Here is a 19,009-nt window from a genome sequence, read left to right as displayed (position 1 = left end):
TCTAAGTGAATTCCCAGGTATTTCACTTCAAGGAAAAATAATGAGATTTACTTTACCACCTTTTGAGAATCTTTCTTAAGTTTACCTAATCCTTTAGTTTATATGTCATGTCGTAGCCACACAGTAATTTTAACTTTGTTATAATCTAGCTAACTAGATTGTAATGTTTTTTTCTAATGCGAACAACCAAAAAAAGTCTTCTCATGCTAAGCTAATCTGTATTAACGCAATCCAACATATAGAAAGTTAGGCAGAGTTGATTGAGACTAGTCTTTTTTGGTAAACCATATACCTTGTCGAATTGAAATTTGCAGCTTATGCAATGGTATGTTTGTCCAGCATTTTAACCAGCAAACTATTCATTCTTGTAACTTAAAATTAAAATTTTCCTGTTACTTTTTTACGTGAAAGTATTATCGAATTAATCAAGAATATATAGAATTATATCAGGAGTTTAAAATTATTATATCTTTATTGCGGAAGCTCTGGGAAGAACTATCCAATTTGTACTAGACTTCAAATAAAAGAAAATGCCAACCGGTCCAATCTTTTGGAAGGTACGATTTCATATGCTTCATACTTATAATACAACATTGAAAATCGATATTATCCGGTTTTTCCTCTGATATTTCATCACGAAAATTGTAGAAATAGAGCGTTAATTATCACTATGAAAAATAATTAAAGTCACCTATTTACCATCTGCCCCATTTTAAAGAATTCTGCTGAAATTCTTTTGAAACAAACGATCCACGTAAAAGTTGTCTAAATAAAAATTTCTCATAAAATAGGAATTACTTATCAATGGCGGTATCAACCAAATTTATAAAAGAGACAAACTGTCCCATAAAAACCGAAAATCATAGAATGATGAGGAGAAAAGACATTTCTTAAACGATTCGTCAATTGTTCTTCAATTCAACTCATCTGACTACAAAATGATTTGATTCGGATTATTCTTAGCGTATTTGTATTACCGTCCAGGCGAATTGAAACTATGCCGTCAGTACCATTAGTAATTTGTTTCCACAGATAACAACTTCCAAATTCCAATTCAATATTGAACAAATGAAAGTGAGAGGCTTGCATAACCTTTGAACCCTAACACTATTAGATTAGAAATCAACAACTCTACCCTAATTTAGCGCTCATTACAGTTTTTTATTTCTACTGGAATAGATTTCAAAAATCACTTTTTGGATCAAGGCTAGTTTATATGCGCTAAAAAGTAAGTGATATTCAATAAATTTTGTATACCATGCATATATGTAATATGCAAGGTGTACTAAGTTTAGTCCCAAGTTTGTAACGCTTTAAAATATTGATGCTACGAACAAAATTTTGGTATAGGTGTGCATAAAATCACGTAATTAGTCCATTTCCGGTTGTCCGTTCGTTCGTCCGTCCATCTGTGGACACGATTACTCAAAAACGGAAAAAGATATCAAGCTGAAATTTTTACAGCGTACTCAGGACTTAAAGTGAGGTCGAGTTCGTAAATGAGCAATATAGGTCCATTGGGTCTTGGGTCTGAGGACCCATCTAGTAAACCGTTAGAGATAGGGCAAAAGTTTAAATTTAAAAAATGTCTTATCAAAAAATAAACAACTTTTGTTTGAAACATCTTTTCGTAAACATCACTGTTTACCCGTGATGGTGCAAATTAGACGTAAATTGTATAGTAGGTATTATATGGGAATATTAGTTATGTATGTGTGACATGAATGCATATGTAATGTGATAGAGTAATCAACACTGCCTATACATGATATTTCAACAATTAGCTCATTCAATTGTTTGTTTTCACTTGTTGAAATTTTAATATGGTTCTATTCATAAATATATTATCCCTCATAGCTAATTAGTTTTTAGTTTCATAAATAAGAAGTTTATATTTTCTTTTCTATGCTCAGGTAAGTTAAAATTATGCTGTTTAAATTTCAAAAATGATAAACCAAAATTTTTACGTAGAGTTTTTTACTAAGATATTTACTTCGATAGACAAAAATGTCTATAAGAGCTTTCAAGCCAACATAATTTAGCAATCAATCTTAAAAAATTATATGTAGAAGAACATTTTAAATCTTTTTTTTCTTGTCACATTTTCCGTCCATTTAGATTTTCAACACTTCAACAATGAAAGACTTTTATGAAGACTACTATCCAAATTTTTCATTTTATAAAGACAAGATATTGAAAGTTAGAAGATAATAAACAAAAGTGAAAAAATTATTGTTTTTAATAATTTAAATTTATTAACAATAATATAAAATATAAAAAAGAAATAAATATATAAATAAATAAATAATTGTTTAAATAAAATGAGATTACAAAAGCAGACTTAATTCACGATCCCTAATAATTACTGCATAATCACTGATAAAATCCAATCCCTTTGCTTAGCAATATTTGTGTATACACCAGGAAATTCAGCTAAACCACAACCGATACCCCAGGAAACAACACCAGCTAACTTATTTCCACACATTAGAGGGCCACCAGAATCGCCTTCACACGCATCTTTTGAACCATTTTCGTAGCCAGCACAAACCATATTCCTGCTAACCGTATTAAAATTTTCATATTTAACTTCACATATTTTTCGATTAATCACTTCCACATCTGCATAATACAATTGATCCGGCATTTCAGTTGTATTTAATCGTTGAGTACCCCATCCAGACACAACACAAATTGTTCCATCTGGTACTGTCTCTTTATCAAGAACAACAGCCTCATAGACACCAGGTTCCATATGAAATGGTAATCCAAGTTTTAACACAGCAATGTCGTTATCGAATGTTTTTGGTTTAAAACGTTTATTCACAAATATTTCCGATACTGGGAATGATTCAATTTCAGAGGATAATAAATTCACATCGCCCGCTTTCACAATATATCTTGATGGATGCACAATTTCACCATTTTTCACTACACAATGTGCGGCTGTAATAATATGATCTGCATTCAAAATTGATCCACCGCAATGCTTTTTACCATCTTTGTAGATCATTACTTGATATGGAAATTGTCCCCGTTTTGCAGGTAAACCACCAACAATTCGTGGTTGAAGATGATTATCTTTTGCGCTCGTTGGTATAACTGCCATTGATACAAAATCTAGAATTAAATAAATTTAATTAGTCAAAAAATTAAAAATTTACTTAAAAGAGTCGCGGAATATATATTTATTTCATCCGTATAAGTTATGAATATATCGATTATGATATATCGAAAAATCTTGAAAGTGCAAATATCGGTTGCCTAAAATACGATTACTTTCATATCTTAATTTGAGTGCAAAGCCCTTTGATTGTTTTTGCGAATCAAGATGAAATAAAATCTATATATTGACACTCGGTTAAAATTTTTAGATTTAACAAGAGCAATCGGGACAAAATAAGTACCACAAAACAAATATCGCGAGATTTATCGCGTGATGTCCCGAAAGTATTCGACGAGAGTAAGATAATAAAAATAATCAAAATTAATTTAATCCAATGTTTACTTACTTATAAAACAGCATTCAAAAATGAACGCAATAATAATATGTAAATTAATTTTCATTTTTCAATATAAAATATATTTTCACTCAAATCAGTTTCAAAAAGAAATAATTGTATTTCTGTACTAACGTTCGATTTATATACATTTATTTCTTGAGTGTTACGTTTCAAAGTTTATGATATTTTTAATTAAAAAAAGTACTTGAAAATTAATTTATTAATTACACATTACATGCAAATCGTACGTACTTACGTTGACGGTAAAATTCTGTTGATATTATGAACTGCAGATCAGACTGTGTCTATTATTGTTTTATCAATCAATATAATCAATAGTTTTACAACTTATTGTTTATAATTGTATTTTTATAAATAATATAACACAAATTTCTTAATTAAAAGTAAAATTAGTTAGAACTTCACAGTACTTCCATGTAATGTTTGATAGACTAGAAAAGATATATTATATTCATTGGGAATGGCAATTTATTAATATCTGAGGCAGGTATCATATGGAAAAATTATTTCCGACAGAATTTAACTAGAAATTAAATTTAAGAGCTAAATAGGCCTTTGTTTCAAATCCCAAAGTTTCTGAAATATTGACCGTTTAAAAACTTTAAACGTTTAAACGAACTTTGTAGCTGATTCTTTGCAGCAAAAATTCTGCAACTTCGGGATCTCACAGCTGGCATTATTCTGAGTCTGTGAAAAAATAATGTGAAAAAAATAGGCCAAATCTGTCGACAAGTGCAATACATCTGGAAATACTTAACTGAATAATTCATCTGGAGAGCTCATCAAAGGAAACCCTCACTGATAGCATTAAAGCTTTATTTGTCAATTTTATAGTTTTTTTACACCTTCTAAGGAGGCATCAGAGTCTTCTTCAGAAATGACAAAAGTGTGCAACTGTTCTAAATAGATGCGGAAATTATAGTTATCACCAATAACCCTCTCATCTTATCGTTAGTATCAATTACTGATTTTGATTTTACTATCGACTCTTGCGCATATTAGGTATGCTATTTCTTCTCGAACTTGTTTGTGGTTTGTACACAGAAGTATGAAATGACTAATTAGTTTTAAAATTAGAATTCATACTTTGAACCCCGTCGATCATTTTATATTGAAGGAAATTTGTATCGAATCAAATGATTTTGTTTGGGTTGTTTCAAATTTTTAAGTCTGATAAATAAATATTTCATTTCAAGGTTTTTTTATGGTGTCAGAAATTCACACATTTAACAAATAAAAACTTATAAAAAAATTGCACTTAAAAATAAATAATAATAATACAACAGGTAAATCTAGAATTACCAACACTTCAGATTTCGTCTGGAGACTTCGAAAAAATTAAATTTTCACAAATAATCTCCGAGTTTTTAAATTTTTGTAAATAATTTATTCAATGTACTCTACACAATACTTAAAGATTAACACATACTTTTTAATTCCAAAAAATGTGCTCAGTTTGGATGAAAATATTTTTATCACAATATGTGATCAGTTTCATATGAAATATTTCGATATATTGGGAACAATTTTTCGTTTAAATTTCTTAATGTATCTTGTCCTTTCTCAATTGACAAAGACATGATCCATTTGCCAATTTTGTAAAGAAATTATAAGGAAATTTGGTGTGCGTGAATGTGATTTACAGAAGTGTATACAACAATACAAAAGCAGCATCAAGTTTGGATTATAGTGAAGATATAGACGAATTTGCAAAAATTAAAGCGTGCCAGAAATTGTGAATTTGACTGGAAATTTTGTTAAAAATCTTTCTTTTTTTCGTCTATTGATCTCCCTGTAACGCGGCTTGTCATGGTCACCAAACTGGCAAAAATCGTCACGTAACAAAATGAGATATGCTTTGTGTGGATGTGTGTGTGCTTTGTGTGAACATATCGTGAATGCCATATCCAAGGCATTCACGATATGTTATCCTACTTTATTTTTATTTATTATAGCACACGAATTTTGTATTTTTGTAGATACTATTTATATCCAAAACTACTAGAAAAAATGTTTCAAACAAAAGTTGTTTATTTTTTTATAAGAAACATTTTTTACAATGAAACTTTTGTTTATTTCCAACGGTTTACAAGATGGGGCCTACGGACCCAAGACCGAATTAACCTTTATTGCTAATTTATGCTAATTTGTCAGGTCTGTAATTTATGCCCTTTTCGTTTTCGATTTATTGTGTCCACAGACAGACAGACAGACGGGCGGACAGGCGAAAGGGCAACCTTATATGGATTTTATAAACATGTATACCAAAATTTTATTCGTAGCATCAATATTTTTAAGCGTTACAAACTTGGAGCTAAACTTAGTATACCTTGATATATTTCATATAAATGGTATAAAAACGTAGATTCTCTCGTGATAATAACAGATACAATTGATATTTCACCAAAAACATAAACCTACGCCACGTCACAAAATTGTTATGGTTGCATTAAAGTCCTTTATTTATACGAAAACTACGTTCTTAATACATGTACAATTTTTTTTGGTCGAAGAACTTTAGAACAAAGAAGAGGTGTTAAACACGTACATAGAATTTTTATAGGAAACATTTAATTAAAACAATTTACAAAACTTTTTTATTATCTTTTAATTATTTTAGATCCATATAGGTCGTTTACGTTTTCTTGCTGTTCCATTCTCATTTTTAATCTCTTTTAACGTTTGCTCAATCCATTCTAAATACATAGGAATACTCACATACACACCAGGAAATTTAGGTAGAGCACAACCTTTACCCCATGAAACAATACCAGACAATTTTTTACTACATATTAATGGACCGCCTGAATCACCACTACAAGAATCTCTTGGAGAATCCTCATACGTTGCACATATCATATTTGATGTTACTTTATTATATAACTTATATAACTTTCGACATTTTTTGTGATTTTCAATTTTAACTTCCGTGTAATACAAATAATCTGGCATTCCTGGTGCAAACAATAATCGTGATCCCCAACCTGATACCGTACATTCCGTACCTTCTTTCACAACATTTGTAGCTAGGTTTACTGGTTGTAAATCATTATTCCAATCGGGAAATGATTGTGCTAATTTTAAAATTGAAACATCGTTCTTGTAAGTTGACGAATTAAAATCGGCATGAACTTTCACTAATAAAACATCAAATTCTAGAATTTTCGGTGATAAAATGTAAATATTTCCAGCTTTTACTTTTAAAAACGTTGGGTCAACTTTAGAACCAAATCTCATTACGCAATGCGCAGCAGTTAAAACATTACTTTCATCTAATATAACACCACCGCAATGTTTTTGTCCATACAAATAAATCATTATTTGAAATGGAAATTGTCCACGTTGTGCACGAATTCCACCAACAATTTTTGGTATAATACGAGATCGTACTGCGTCATTATCATCACTAAATGGAAAGATTTGTGACGTCGTTAATTTAATACAACAATCTAAAACAATTGAAACAAATTTTTAAGTAATTTCTAGAACTCTTTTTTCGCACGCCGCTTTATAAAGTTTGGATCAATTTTGTCGGGTCATTTAACTTTTTTAAACAGTATATAACAGAGAATTACTGGGCTGTAATTCAACCAAAAAAGTAATTAAGCTCTAAAAAGCGATTTTTATACTTACTTAAATAACATATCTCTAAAAGCACAATTATAAATAAAAATCGTTTGGTTTCCATGATCCAAGTGCTATTTGCATCATTAGGGCCAAATTTTATACTGTTACCCACATTTATAAGAAAGTTATATGATAATTTGATTAGATTTGTTGAAAATTTAACTTATTTATTTTTTTCCAGTTGAATGCCTCATCAATTTTTGTATTTTATGTACCAAAATTCTTTCTAATTGGACTTTTAGCATTCCAATCCATTTCGTGGAGATAATAAATTTATAAAAAAACAAATTTTTTTAACATTGAAGTACCTAATCATAGTGCAATAAAATGGCATAGTCACATTATTATACCATGTATATGAAATATACATAGTATACTAAGTTTAGTCCCATGTTTGTAACGCTTAAAAATTTTACCATATTTGAGTATTGCATGACGCTTAAATTAAATGTTTGGTCCTATAACTTGAAAATAAGACGTCGTAGAGTTTTCTACTTTGATTAGAACCCGAAATATAAACGAAAATGTCTAAATAGAACCCGATTTTCTCACGAATTTTTTTTACAACTTTTATTCTAATTCATATTTTTGAAAAATTATTGAGCAAAGTTACTTTTAGCGAATAAGTAATATTATCCCTTTTCAGAGTTAAAACTCCAAGAAGCATTGCCTAATATGATAGGTAGCATAATGAACAATTAAATTGTTTATAAACAATACGATAATTATTCTTATAGGACTACATTTACGTTATTCCCTATAATAATAAACACAATAATCGGAGATAATAATTCTACTCTAAATTACGAGACCCAGACATATTTTACTAACTCAATTAAATGTCTAGAAATCTGTGTCTGCATTTATGTATGATTATAGTTATTAGCATTAATATATTTGCATTTAATTATCAATAATCAATATAGTAATCATTCATTGCCTTTCACTTTTGTTTTAGTAATTGCATAAATTTTTGCAAAGTAATAAAAAACTCTTTAATTGTGTAGAGAAATTGTCGTGAATATAGGTGCAATATTACAAAATTCTTTGTGTTCTCTATTAATTTAAAAAAAAAAATAATTATATTTATTTTGCCAAATGTTTACCACGTCGCTGGATAGTACTAGCTCTGCACAAGTGTTCGAGGCGAATTACATAAATACCGTACAGAAATAAATCACTTAGGGCTTCGGAAATTGACGGGAGATCCAAAATTTTTTGAACTTCCGTTACCGAAATTACCGGATTTATTTCTATACGGCATTTATGTATTTCGATTCGAATTTTTAAGCAGAGAAAGTATCCAGCAACGCCGTATGAACATATTTGCTGGTGCAAATGTGAGACACCAATAGGTGTGACATTCATATTCTCACCTGTACCGCGCAAAACTGATGCCATTGTGCTTCAACTTACTTTTACATATAGGAGTTGTTTTTTCAACATGATTTCTGGTCGGTCATTTCACCCAAAAAATTTTAGCATGGTAGTCTAAGAGTTCGTTTCATTCTACGGTACTTTGAAATTTGGAATCAAAAAAAATTTTCTTTTGCAGTTTTTATAAATTTAAATGTTCATGTTATTAGCAATTGAAATTCAATTCGAATTCTACGTTGCAGCTTATTTCTTAAAAGAACAATTTGAGCTTAATTTGAATGATCTCTAGAAGCGGAGCTATAAGCGAAAATCTGAAAAAAATAAGTTTTTTTTTATAAATTGTTTAATAAACAAATGAAGCCTTTTTTTTATAAATTGTTTAATAAACAAATAAAGCCAATGGCTGATCGAAGCAAAACTATACATCCCAATAATCTCAAGAAATTTTGCATAAAATAAATATTTCCCAAAATTTTCCACCTTGTCGAAAAAAAATTTCATTGGATATACCTATATGGAAACTTGTACAAGATAAAATGTACTTATATTACATCATTTTTTCTCATTTTCAATAGGTCAAAATGGCCATCTATTAGTAAAACGTTGAACTATATCAAAACATAATTTTATCTCAAGTTTTTTACTTATCTAAGATTTTCATAATTTTGATTTGCATAAAATAAATTTAATTTTTTATGGATTAACCAAAATGATTCATGAAGTTAATCCACATAAAATTATCATGTGTTCGAACAATTTCTAATGTTTTGAAAATTAAATTCAGTTTGAAATAATTTTATAATACTTTTTTATCTTTTATCATTCATAAATTTTGCGTGATCTAAGTGGTCTTTCCTTAAAGAGTGATTACATTAAATAATAAATCTTTATGAAATTATCGAAGGAAAAATTAAACCCAAATTTCCCGTTTCTTCAATCGTTCAATGGAGTCTATATTTATACTTTTTGGGTTTCCATACCATACAAACAAGAGATTCTTCAAATTCCTAAACAAACAAAAATTGTTTCTGTTTTATTTGATTTTCCAATGAGATTTCCCTTAAGAAATTTGGAAACAATCGGAACAATTATTTTCCTCCGATTTGGAAAAAGATAATTTTCTATAATAATTTTGAAACCCAACAAATAAAAAAATTAAGAGTCCATTTAACCATTAAAAGAGTTTCTCGGATATCGGCTAAAATCATATACGAAGAATGATATTCCGGAGCAATTTCTTCAAATGATAGCTCGGCATCGATATATTAACCAGATTTTCAAGCCGATTATTTGGAGTTATCAGGTTTCAAAAAAACATAAAAATCCAACTCATTTATCGATTGTATGAGCTTTTTTGAGATATTTCCAAAATCGCTTCGATGTAGTGGATTTTGGAGCAAAATTTTAGGCACTATCTCAAAAACTATACACCATTCGTTAAATGAAATCGATTTTTGTATTTTGTGGGTCAAAGTTATTTTATATTGCAAGTTTTCCGAAAGAAAAAATGTATTGTGAATATCTCAATTTTTTTCATAGATACCTGTAAAAAAACTGGGGTCGTTTTGACGATTGGATGAATAGCTTCTTAGATATCGGCTAAAATCGTATACTAGGGGTGATATTCATGAGCAATTTGTTTAGTTGATATCTCAGCAAATTGTTATTCAATTGCAAAATCTATTTTTTCGTTTCTACGGATTATTTAGAGTAATTAAAACTCAAAAAAAATAACAATCTAGTTCCTTTGACGATTAGATGAGTATTTTTTGAAATATCTCCAGAATCCCTCCTGAATGAAGCTTGGGCTATTCAAAATAACCCTATATTCTAAGTTTAATCGGAATACGGAAACAATTTTTTTCGATAGTCAATAGTAACATCTTCTCATTGGCTATGCGGCTCTATTCTGCATATAGTTGTGATGTTTTTACGCTCTTTGAAAGGACGCAATTAATAATGTAGGATAGTATTCGAAATGTACAAAAAAACCCTAAAACATAAAACTACCGAGGACTACTATTACCTTATTTCTTCTGATGTTTGCAGGTATTAGAAATTTCTCTCTGTTCAACGTGAGAATGGTCTAGCGAAATAAAACGCATAAAATCGTTAAAATTTCATTTATTTTAAAATTGTATAATCAAAAACAAAGTTATAAATATTTCTTATTAAAACTCGGCGTGGACGGATTCTTTGTACAATAAGTCACATTTTTGATAATAATAAAATAAAAATATAATTTAAAAAATACTTAATTTTAAGAGATTCCATAAAAATTTTACGTGAATTCATACGGATTCGAACCAATTTGAAAAATTCTTCCACCTCGTCTATTACTAATAAGACACAACGTTGATAAAAAAATCTTATAGCGGTTAATTTTAAGATGAGATTCTATAAAAACTTGATTCAACAAAACTATAAAATATTTCACTTTACACTTAACGTTTATTAATACGGATTCGAACACATTTAGAGAGATTCTAACTTGTCTTTTGTTTCTAAAAATTAATGTATCTTATTATAATTTAACATTAACTCGAATTTAATAACAAGTGTAAAACTTAAAAAAGAAATTTCGATGCAATTGCCATTAAAAAGCATATAACGGTTAGTTTGATGGGAATATTCATATTAGAATATGCTCCATTACAACCATCTTGTGAACAATAACATTCTTCCCAATAATCACCATTTTCATATACACCCCAATTACAAACACCTGTTACACCTGTATCCGCAACGGATGCACATCGTCGAATTACTTGACGCCATCTGCCATCCCCTAATAATTTAAAGTACAATTTAATTTTAAATTCCAACAAAAATTTTTGATTTTCACTTACAAATAAACCCTTTGGGACCTTGTTGAGTCACTTTCATACAAAATGTTCCTGGCATATGAGATTCTTCATTATTACATTCAATGGGAATTTGTTGGGCTTTATCAAATTTTTTATATGCACCACAATTATCTTCACTTTTATCTTTCGGATCTTGTTGGGAGCTGCATTGATAACATTTTATTGAATCACCTAAAAAAAAATTTTGTAATACGTAAACAAAAGTATTTTGATTTTTTGAGTAATTTTTAAAATTTGTACTTACCTTGTGGTATGAATGATGATAAAATTATAAAAATACTACAACAAATTAATAAATTACTTCCCATTTTGCTCATTTTTAATTTAAAAGTGTAAAATTAATATGTTCATATACAAATTAGTTTGTAAACACACCCTAAAACATGGCCATGTTTGTTGATGACTGTCACTTGTTTTATTTTATGTTGGCAACACTTATGAACTCATTTCAAATTTTAATGACAAATAAACTCGTAAAAACAAAAAAATAATCAAATAATTGATTTCAAAATGCTCAAATTTATTTAGTTTTTAATTATTTTATTATGCTTAGCAATTTTAGCTGTAATATTTTCCCTAATATTTCTTTACTGAGTCAAAACAAATTTATGACTCATTGAATGAATCAAATTAAATGAGTCACCAACGATGTTGTTATTAAATACAGAATGGCCTCGGCAGAAATTGTGGAGTAAGTAAATAAAAAAAAAAATAGACAATTTTCTCTAGAAATTTTCATATTAAAATTTATTAAAAATAATATAAAATATAATATATTTACATCAGAAGAAGTTCCTGGACGGAAAAATTAATATTTAAGTCATATTTTGTACTTCACTAAAAATGTATACAGTACTTATTAAAAACACGTAGTGATATGCATGAGAAATAATAAAATCAATTCACATTTCTGGTAAAAATGAACAACTTACGCAATCGAGAAAGAGATCATTTTTTAAATATAAACACACGATTTGAATAGTAACTCAAATGCGATTCAGTCAAGAAGATTCGATCATATATTCAAAAATATAAGTTCGTTTAAATTGCATTTGAGTGAAATCAAATTTTAATAGATAATACTTTCAATCGCGTCTACGTGCCTTTAAAAATTTAAATCTACGTTATTTCAAAAAAATTATATCTTACATAAATGGTTAACAAAATAACAATATAAAACTTATATAAAAATTTTCATATAAAATTTACAAAATTGGACGGACATTATCGTATGATTATATGAATATTCTTCTAAATTTTATCAAAAGATTACATCGTGAAATATAAAAATTTTGTAAAAACATTCATGGGAATTATCAAAACAATTTTCGTTTCGAATTTAAAACTATCATTTCTTAACTTGTCTAGAAATAAAATTAAAACAGTAGCAAAAATTCAATTCTATATGAATTGCTAAATTTGTTCAGTGCGTGCTTTTTAATAATTTAAAAAATCAGATCTATATATTTATAAACATTAAGGCACCTTCTTATTCTAACCAAACGCTACCCTTATAAATGCCAAAAAGGTGCAAGCAATTATACAAATAGCGGATACGGTAAAGGAAGATCCAGTATTACAACCATCTTTACTATTGCAAGTACAATATTCCATAAATATGTTATAAGTTCCCGTTCGCATTAAACAAAATCGTTCATCACCACCGATTCCTGGTTCACCCATATACGCACAACTTCTAAAATATCTCCAACTTCCATGTACTTTTTGCCTTATTTTTCGACACATTGTTGCTTTAACACCTGGTAAATGATCTAAACCTTTTTCTTGCCGACAATCCGTGATTGGAACGGTAGTGTTGTCGAAAGGATCTCCACATTTTGGATCAGCATCAGAACGGCATACCCAGCATTTGATAGCATAACCTTTAATTAAAAAAAAATGAAGTTAATTAATTAATTTGTGTGTTTACAATTATATCGATTTAAAAATTACTTCAAATACTATTCTAGCTATTTAAACTCGTTGATGTTTACGAAACGAAAACATAACCTCATTAATGAAAAGTTAAAACATCAAAACAAAGTTTAAAAATTATAAACTTTTAACAGAATTATTCATAAAAGTTGTATTTAAATTTTCTAAATTCAAAACTGTTTAAATTTCTGTTATTAAAATGAATTTATTTAAAATTTTAAATAATGATATTTTTTATTATTCGAAATATTGGTCTACTTAACAAATTAAATTCACTTAAAATTGTAAAATTTAAAAAAATACTTACTATTTTGTATTGCAAAACAACTTAAAAACACTACACCTAATAAAATTTTCATATAATTTTCCATATTTTTCTTTAAAAAGTTATTTAATTTAAAAAACATACACCCAAAACCAGTAAACGGCCCTGCCTTAACACGACTCGTATTTTCAACCAATCATATTATTAGAGTGGGGGGAAAGTATTATTAATATTACTAATATTTAATGCCTGAAGTTTTTGTACAGTTAATTTGTAATTATTAATAATTATTCGAATGAAGGAAAATTTCCTATAAAATGTTTACTTTCGGCTATATTACTTAATATTGCAATCTTAAGCTTATTTCGGAAAACAGATCTGCAGAATTTGGAGTTAATTTTTTAGTCCAATTATTACGAATCGTTTAGAATAAATTACTCAATTAATCATAGAGATAAATAATAAATATTTCTCATGGATTTTCACATGCACATATTTCGCCCTTGAAATAATTATTATATTTTTCATTATAACAATAATTTAAATAATTATTATTATTTCTAAATGAGAATTAATTAATTAATTGTAAAAATTTGTTACTGCTATATTTAAAATGGAAATTAATATCAAAAATTACGGTAATAGAATGTCATCAATTACTTTTCCATGATCGAAATAAAGTACTTCTCAGTTAAATTTACTCCCTGCTAGAAAATGTAGAAGCTAAAATTTTATTTTGCTACAAATAATCGAGATTTACGCAGGTAGGTATTTTGCAAATGTGTTAATTAACGTTAAATAAAGAATTTCACACTGATAAGTCAATTTAAAATGATTGATGACGATTTATATTTAATGATGACTCGTCTTTAGACTGACGTACATCGTTAATTTAATTTTTTCTGAGTAAAATATTTTTAAGTAATTATTACAATATTTAATAAGAATGTTTTGTGGTTGGATTGTTTAAAGTGCTTAGGCAACCAATTCACTTAACTGTAAAGTAAGTTGCATAGATGTAGAATATTAAGGATATTTTATTAATGAGTATATGGGATGGAATAACATTCTCTGTTTTGCTGTTCACTTAAGTATTCTAAAATTCTGCGAAATGAATAATTAGCTTTCCGATCAATATTGTTTACTTTATTGTTAAATCGCACCATTCATGGCATCTTAACCGAATAAAGCACAAAAACACACCATTCAAAACGATGGTTTAATAATGATTAAAAATTTGCCAAAATTTTATATTTTGTGATGAAATAAATAATATGTTAAGGCTTCCAGCTAGCGTTAGCCTCAGTATCGCCTGCAAAGGGAGCTCAGGTTGGATGTTGCTCTTTAACCCACTTAAAAACGCCACTGATTATGAAACACAATCATTTAAGGATTGACTAAGTATAAGAGGTTTATTTTTCATGAAAACGAGTTTTTTAATTTTTAAAATTTATTAAAATTATTCTTGCAGTTAAAAAAATAAGACAATAAAGTATTATTTATATCTATATTAATGAATAATTATTTTAATTATTCTAAAATAAAATAAAATTTCCAATAATTGCAGCAAACGAAAATGCTAGCAAATGAGTAAAACTATTTCGGGATAATAACGATGGCGCTGAATTACATCCATCTTTATCGGAACATAATTCACAAAATTCAATTCTGATTTTACTATTCTGCTCAGGTTCTTTGCATTTTCCAAAAGCCACTGAGGGGCTTTGATATCCGCATGAACGTACAACAGAACGCTTACCAGTAATTATATCTAAAAAGAAAAAGTTAGAAAATTAGAATTTGTTGTTTAATATTTAGTTCAATTTTAAAGTTTCGCTGCCAAATATAATTTACAATAAAACGCTTAAATCTCGCATGACTCCCAAAAAGTCTCTTCTTACTTTTCAACTATGTGATTCAAAAACGTAAAATAAATAAGTAAGCTGATGCTTCATAAATATTCCAAGAATACTTTCGAGGAAAGTGATTCTTATCATGAAACATTTATGTGAAAAGGTCATTTTGATTAACCCCAGAATAAAAAAAAACGGGGTTATAAGTTTGATCGCTATGTGTGTGTGTGTGTCTGTCTGTCTGTCTGCCTGTCTGTGGCATCGTAGCTCCTAAACGGAAAAAACCGATTTTGATTTTTCTTGATTCGTTTGAAAGGTAATTTAGTGGAGAGTCTTCTTAGCTGTGTTTCAAGTGCGAGTTTAGGGTTCCGTATCTGGAACAACAAATAAAAGGCGATGATCCTCAAAATCGGTTCAGTTTGGAGAAGGCTCTAAGGGAAAAAGTAATTTAATGAAGAGTGTTCTTTGATATGTTCCAAATGTGAGTTTAGGGTTCCGTACCCGAAAAATGTATCGGGGTTCTTTTAAATTTTATATAGTTTACTTGTAACTAATACCTATTCCCTCTTATTAGTCGGAAAATTTATTTACACCCTCTTCTTTGTTTTTAATGTTTGTTGTTGGATAGGTCTTTAAAAATGAAATCGAAGGCTTATTTGGAAACTTTTAAAAGGAAATTATCATACGCACTACAATGCAACTTACGAGAATAAAAATATCTGTTTCAAAGTTTTTTGTCTCAAAACTTTAATCTTTTATTACCCAACGATTAGAGAACTTCTAAAATATTTAGAAACTTCCACAACGTACCTGTTTGTATTTTTTTTTCACACGAATGTGAATTAACAACTGGATCATAATCTAAGTTCGGTTTTCTTTGCGCACAATCGGTAATTGGAATTGTACTGTTGTCAAAAGGATCTCCGCATTTTGGATCAAAATCAGAATTACATTCCCAACATTTGATGGAATAGCCTATACCTGAAAAAATTAAAATTAAATTTCGGATGTTTATTAATTTTAATTTGGGTTTTTAAATATAGTGGAACCTCGGCAATTCGGCAAACGTTTTACAGGGCAGTGTCGAACTAACGAATTTCCCTATAGTCCGGAATTTTTTTACAAAAGGGTACCTGAGAGTAATCCGACAAATCACAAATCCAATGATAAGATTCTTTATGTTATATTATGAAGTACAAATCATACTTCATTATGATTCAGTATTAAGAGACATTTCGAATTACATATGAGGCCGGATTACCGGGATTCCACTGTACTATGTTGTATCCATTTTAGTTAATAAAGAATTAAGACATCAAGTACAAAAATTTCAAAATAAGATGGTACAATAAAAATTTATTTTACTCTTTATTTTAATACTGCACAAAATATTTCTTTTCATTATATTTACATTTAAAGAATTATAATTCAATTAAATTATAAAATCCTATATAATACTACTAAACAAAAAAAAAACGATGACTTCTAAATTGTAATCTTTGGGAATTGGGGCTCATCTAAAATAAAAAATTAAGGAGAAATGTATAAAGAGATATTATTACCCATTTCTGTCCAAAATATTTGAAACTGTTGGGTTTTGTTTTTGTGATACAATGCACACTTGAATTTGATAAGAGTAGTGTTTTTTGAAGGTAGTAGAAATATTTAAAACAAAGATATTGTAATATGTAGTTTTATTGTAATAGTACTATTATTTTATCTATGATTTAAAAGCAAAAATGTTTAAAATTATAAATCAGAATTATTTTTGAGTACAAAAATATTAAAGCAAGTAGAAATACATTGAATTAGAAATATGTTAACGTAGAATTATCTAAAAGAGCTCTTTCTATTCCCTAACGTAGGCAAATTGCGCAGTATAGAAATATTTAGACGTTGAACTATAATAAGTAGAATTGCTAAATAGTACAATGAAACTAAATATCTAAAAGAAAAAAAAGTGTTGTATCTTTGAAATTTGCTACAGTTGTTAATTGGGTTGTAAAAACTTCGTACCAAAAAATCGGACACTTAGGGAGGGTGTCTAACCCCCTTTATTGAGGGATTTTGGGGGTTGTTGGGAGTTTAATCTGTTTTTTACAAATTACAGAAAAACTAAACATAAAAAAAAATGTTCAACTAAAAGTTCTAGCTGATTTAATTGTGCATATTTTTGTTTTATTTTCGAAATTTACGAAAGTATTTTCTAGAATATTTTTCCGTTCTTCTAGAATGTTTAACAAGACCACTAGTTAAAGCAACTTGAAAATTTTCAACTCCTTATATTTTATAGTTTTTGAGAAAATGAACACCAAAATTTTGTGCTAATTTGCGCCCTCGCGGCTAAACAGCGATATTTTCGAAAAAATCTGTCAAACAATAGTTGTTTATTTTTTTTATAAGGAATAACTTTTACATTTAAACTTTTGTTGTACCTCTAATGGTTTACAAGGTGGGTCCTTTTTCATTTGATTGAATCATCAAAAATTTTAAAATTGGCATATATCGTTCAATTTTGAAGCAAAAAAGTCTGGAAAAAAAATTTGCACAATTAAATCATCTAGGTTTAAAGGCGCAAGAGTTTTATCTTTATTACCATGATTTTTTATTTAATTTTGTTGTGCTAAAACTGTAAAAACTATTACTGTAATTTTTTAAAACTATTTTCTTAAATTTAAGACAAAGATATTTTTTATTATCTAAAATATTGGTTATAAAATTGTAAAATTCTGAAAGTACTTACTATTTTGAATTGCAAAACAACTTAAAAACACTACACCCAATAAAATTTTCATAGAATTTTCCATGTTTATACTTTAATAAATCATTCAATTTAATTTACGCACAGGCAAACAAACTATTGCGTTACCTTATAATACAACCAAAATTATTTGTGGCTTAACATATGACCTTAAACTCTTATTTTCAACCAATCATCTCATTCGATTGGAAGGTGGGGCAAAGTGTTGGTATCTTTTTTTTTTAATAATTAACTTCCAAAGTTTTTTTTAACATTTAAAATTAAATTTGTAATCACTGCAGGTTATCAACAATAACAGTGCGCATTAACATATTTACATGATTTTTTTATAAAATATACTCATATACTTTTAGCTGTATTAAAATATACTTTTAGCTATATTATTTAGCTATAATATACCTACTTTTAGCTATATTATAATATATACTTTAGCTAAATTAGTTCGTATTGCAGCTCTCTTTCTAATTTTGTTGTTAATAAAACAAACTATGCCTAATTATGAGTCAATTTTTTTAGTTTACGAAATGTTAATATGTTGATATACCTATACGTATTTCCCATGAAATTTCGCGTGTACATTTTTCGACCTTGAAATAATTATTATATATATATATTTTTTTAAATATTTATAAATGACGATTAATTGTTTTAATTCAATCTTCAATATGGTAATTAAATTAATCAAACAAATGTGCTTATAGAGCCCAACGTACTTAATGGTTTACGTCCAAAAAAGACTTACATTATTTTTAAATGATATAGAATTATTTTAATTAATGTTAATTTAAAAATTTAACACT

General features: G+C 28.1%; 4 protein-coding genes across 4 annotated transcripts; all 4 read right to left on the bottom strand.

Annotated features, from left to right (window-relative positions):
• Positions 1-2,345: 2,345 nt before the first annotated feature.
• On the bottom strand, positions 2,346-7,240 carry LOC123301213 (transmembrane protease serine 9). Its single transcript, XM_044883947.1, has 3 exons — positions 7,158-7,240; positions 6,164-6,973; positions 2,346-3,120 (listed from the first exon to the last, which is right to left on the bottom strand). Exons 1-3 carry the CDS (start codon positions 7,210-7,212, stop codon positions 2,363-2,365), a joined length of 1,623 nt encoding a protein of 540 aa, XP_044739882.1. The 5' UTR covers positions 7,213-7,240; the 3' UTR covers positions 2,346-2,362.
• A 3,471-nt stretch (positions 7,241-10,711) lies between these two features.
• On the bottom strand, positions 10,712-11,816 carry LOC123300925. The gene is made up of 3 exons (XM_044883606.1): positions 11,640-11,816; positions 11,378-11,566; positions 10,712-11,316 (listed from the first exon to the last, which is right to left on the bottom strand). Exons 1-3 carry the CDS (start codon positions 11,710-11,712, stop codon positions 11,096-11,098), a joined length of 483 nt encoding a protein of 160 aa, XP_044739541.1. The 5' UTR covers positions 11,713-11,816; the 3' UTR covers positions 10,712-11,095.
• A 799-nt stretch (positions 11,817-12,615) lies between these two features.
• LOC123300923 lies at positions 12,616-13,776 on the bottom strand. The gene is made up of 2 exons (XM_044883603.1): positions 13,638-13,776; positions 12,616-13,278 (listed from the first exon to the last, which is right to left on the bottom strand). Exons 1-2 carry the CDS (start codon positions 13,735-13,737, stop codon positions 12,890-12,892), a joined length of 489 nt encoding a protein of 162 aa, XP_044739538.1. The 5' UTR covers positions 13,738-13,776; the 3' UTR covers positions 12,616-12,889.
• A 1,332-nt stretch (positions 13,777-15,108) lies between these two features.
• Positions 15,109-18,349, bottom strand: LOC123300926 (protein quiver-like). Its single transcript, XM_044883607.1, has 3 exons — positions 18,192-18,349; positions 16,259-16,429; positions 15,109-15,366 (listed from the first exon to the last, which is right to left on the bottom strand). The coding sequence occupies exons 1-3, from the start codon at positions 18,253-18,255 to the stop codon at positions 15,131-15,133; spliced, it is 471 nt and encodes a 156-aa protein (XP_044739542.1). The 5' UTR covers positions 18,256-18,349; the 3' UTR covers positions 15,109-15,130.
• Positions 18,350-19,009: the final 660 nt, after the last annotated feature.

The sequence above is a fragment of the Chrysoperla carnea genome, chromosome 5 (genome assembly GCF_905475395.1).
Source record: "Chrysoperla carnea chromosome 5, inChrCarn1.1, whole genome shotgun sequence".
Taxonomy (NCBI): domain Eukaryota; kingdom Metazoa; phylum Arthropoda; class Insecta; order Neuroptera; family Chrysopidae; genus Chrysoperla; species Chrysoperla carnea.
This window is presented reverse-complemented; position numbering and strand designations above follow the sequence as displayed.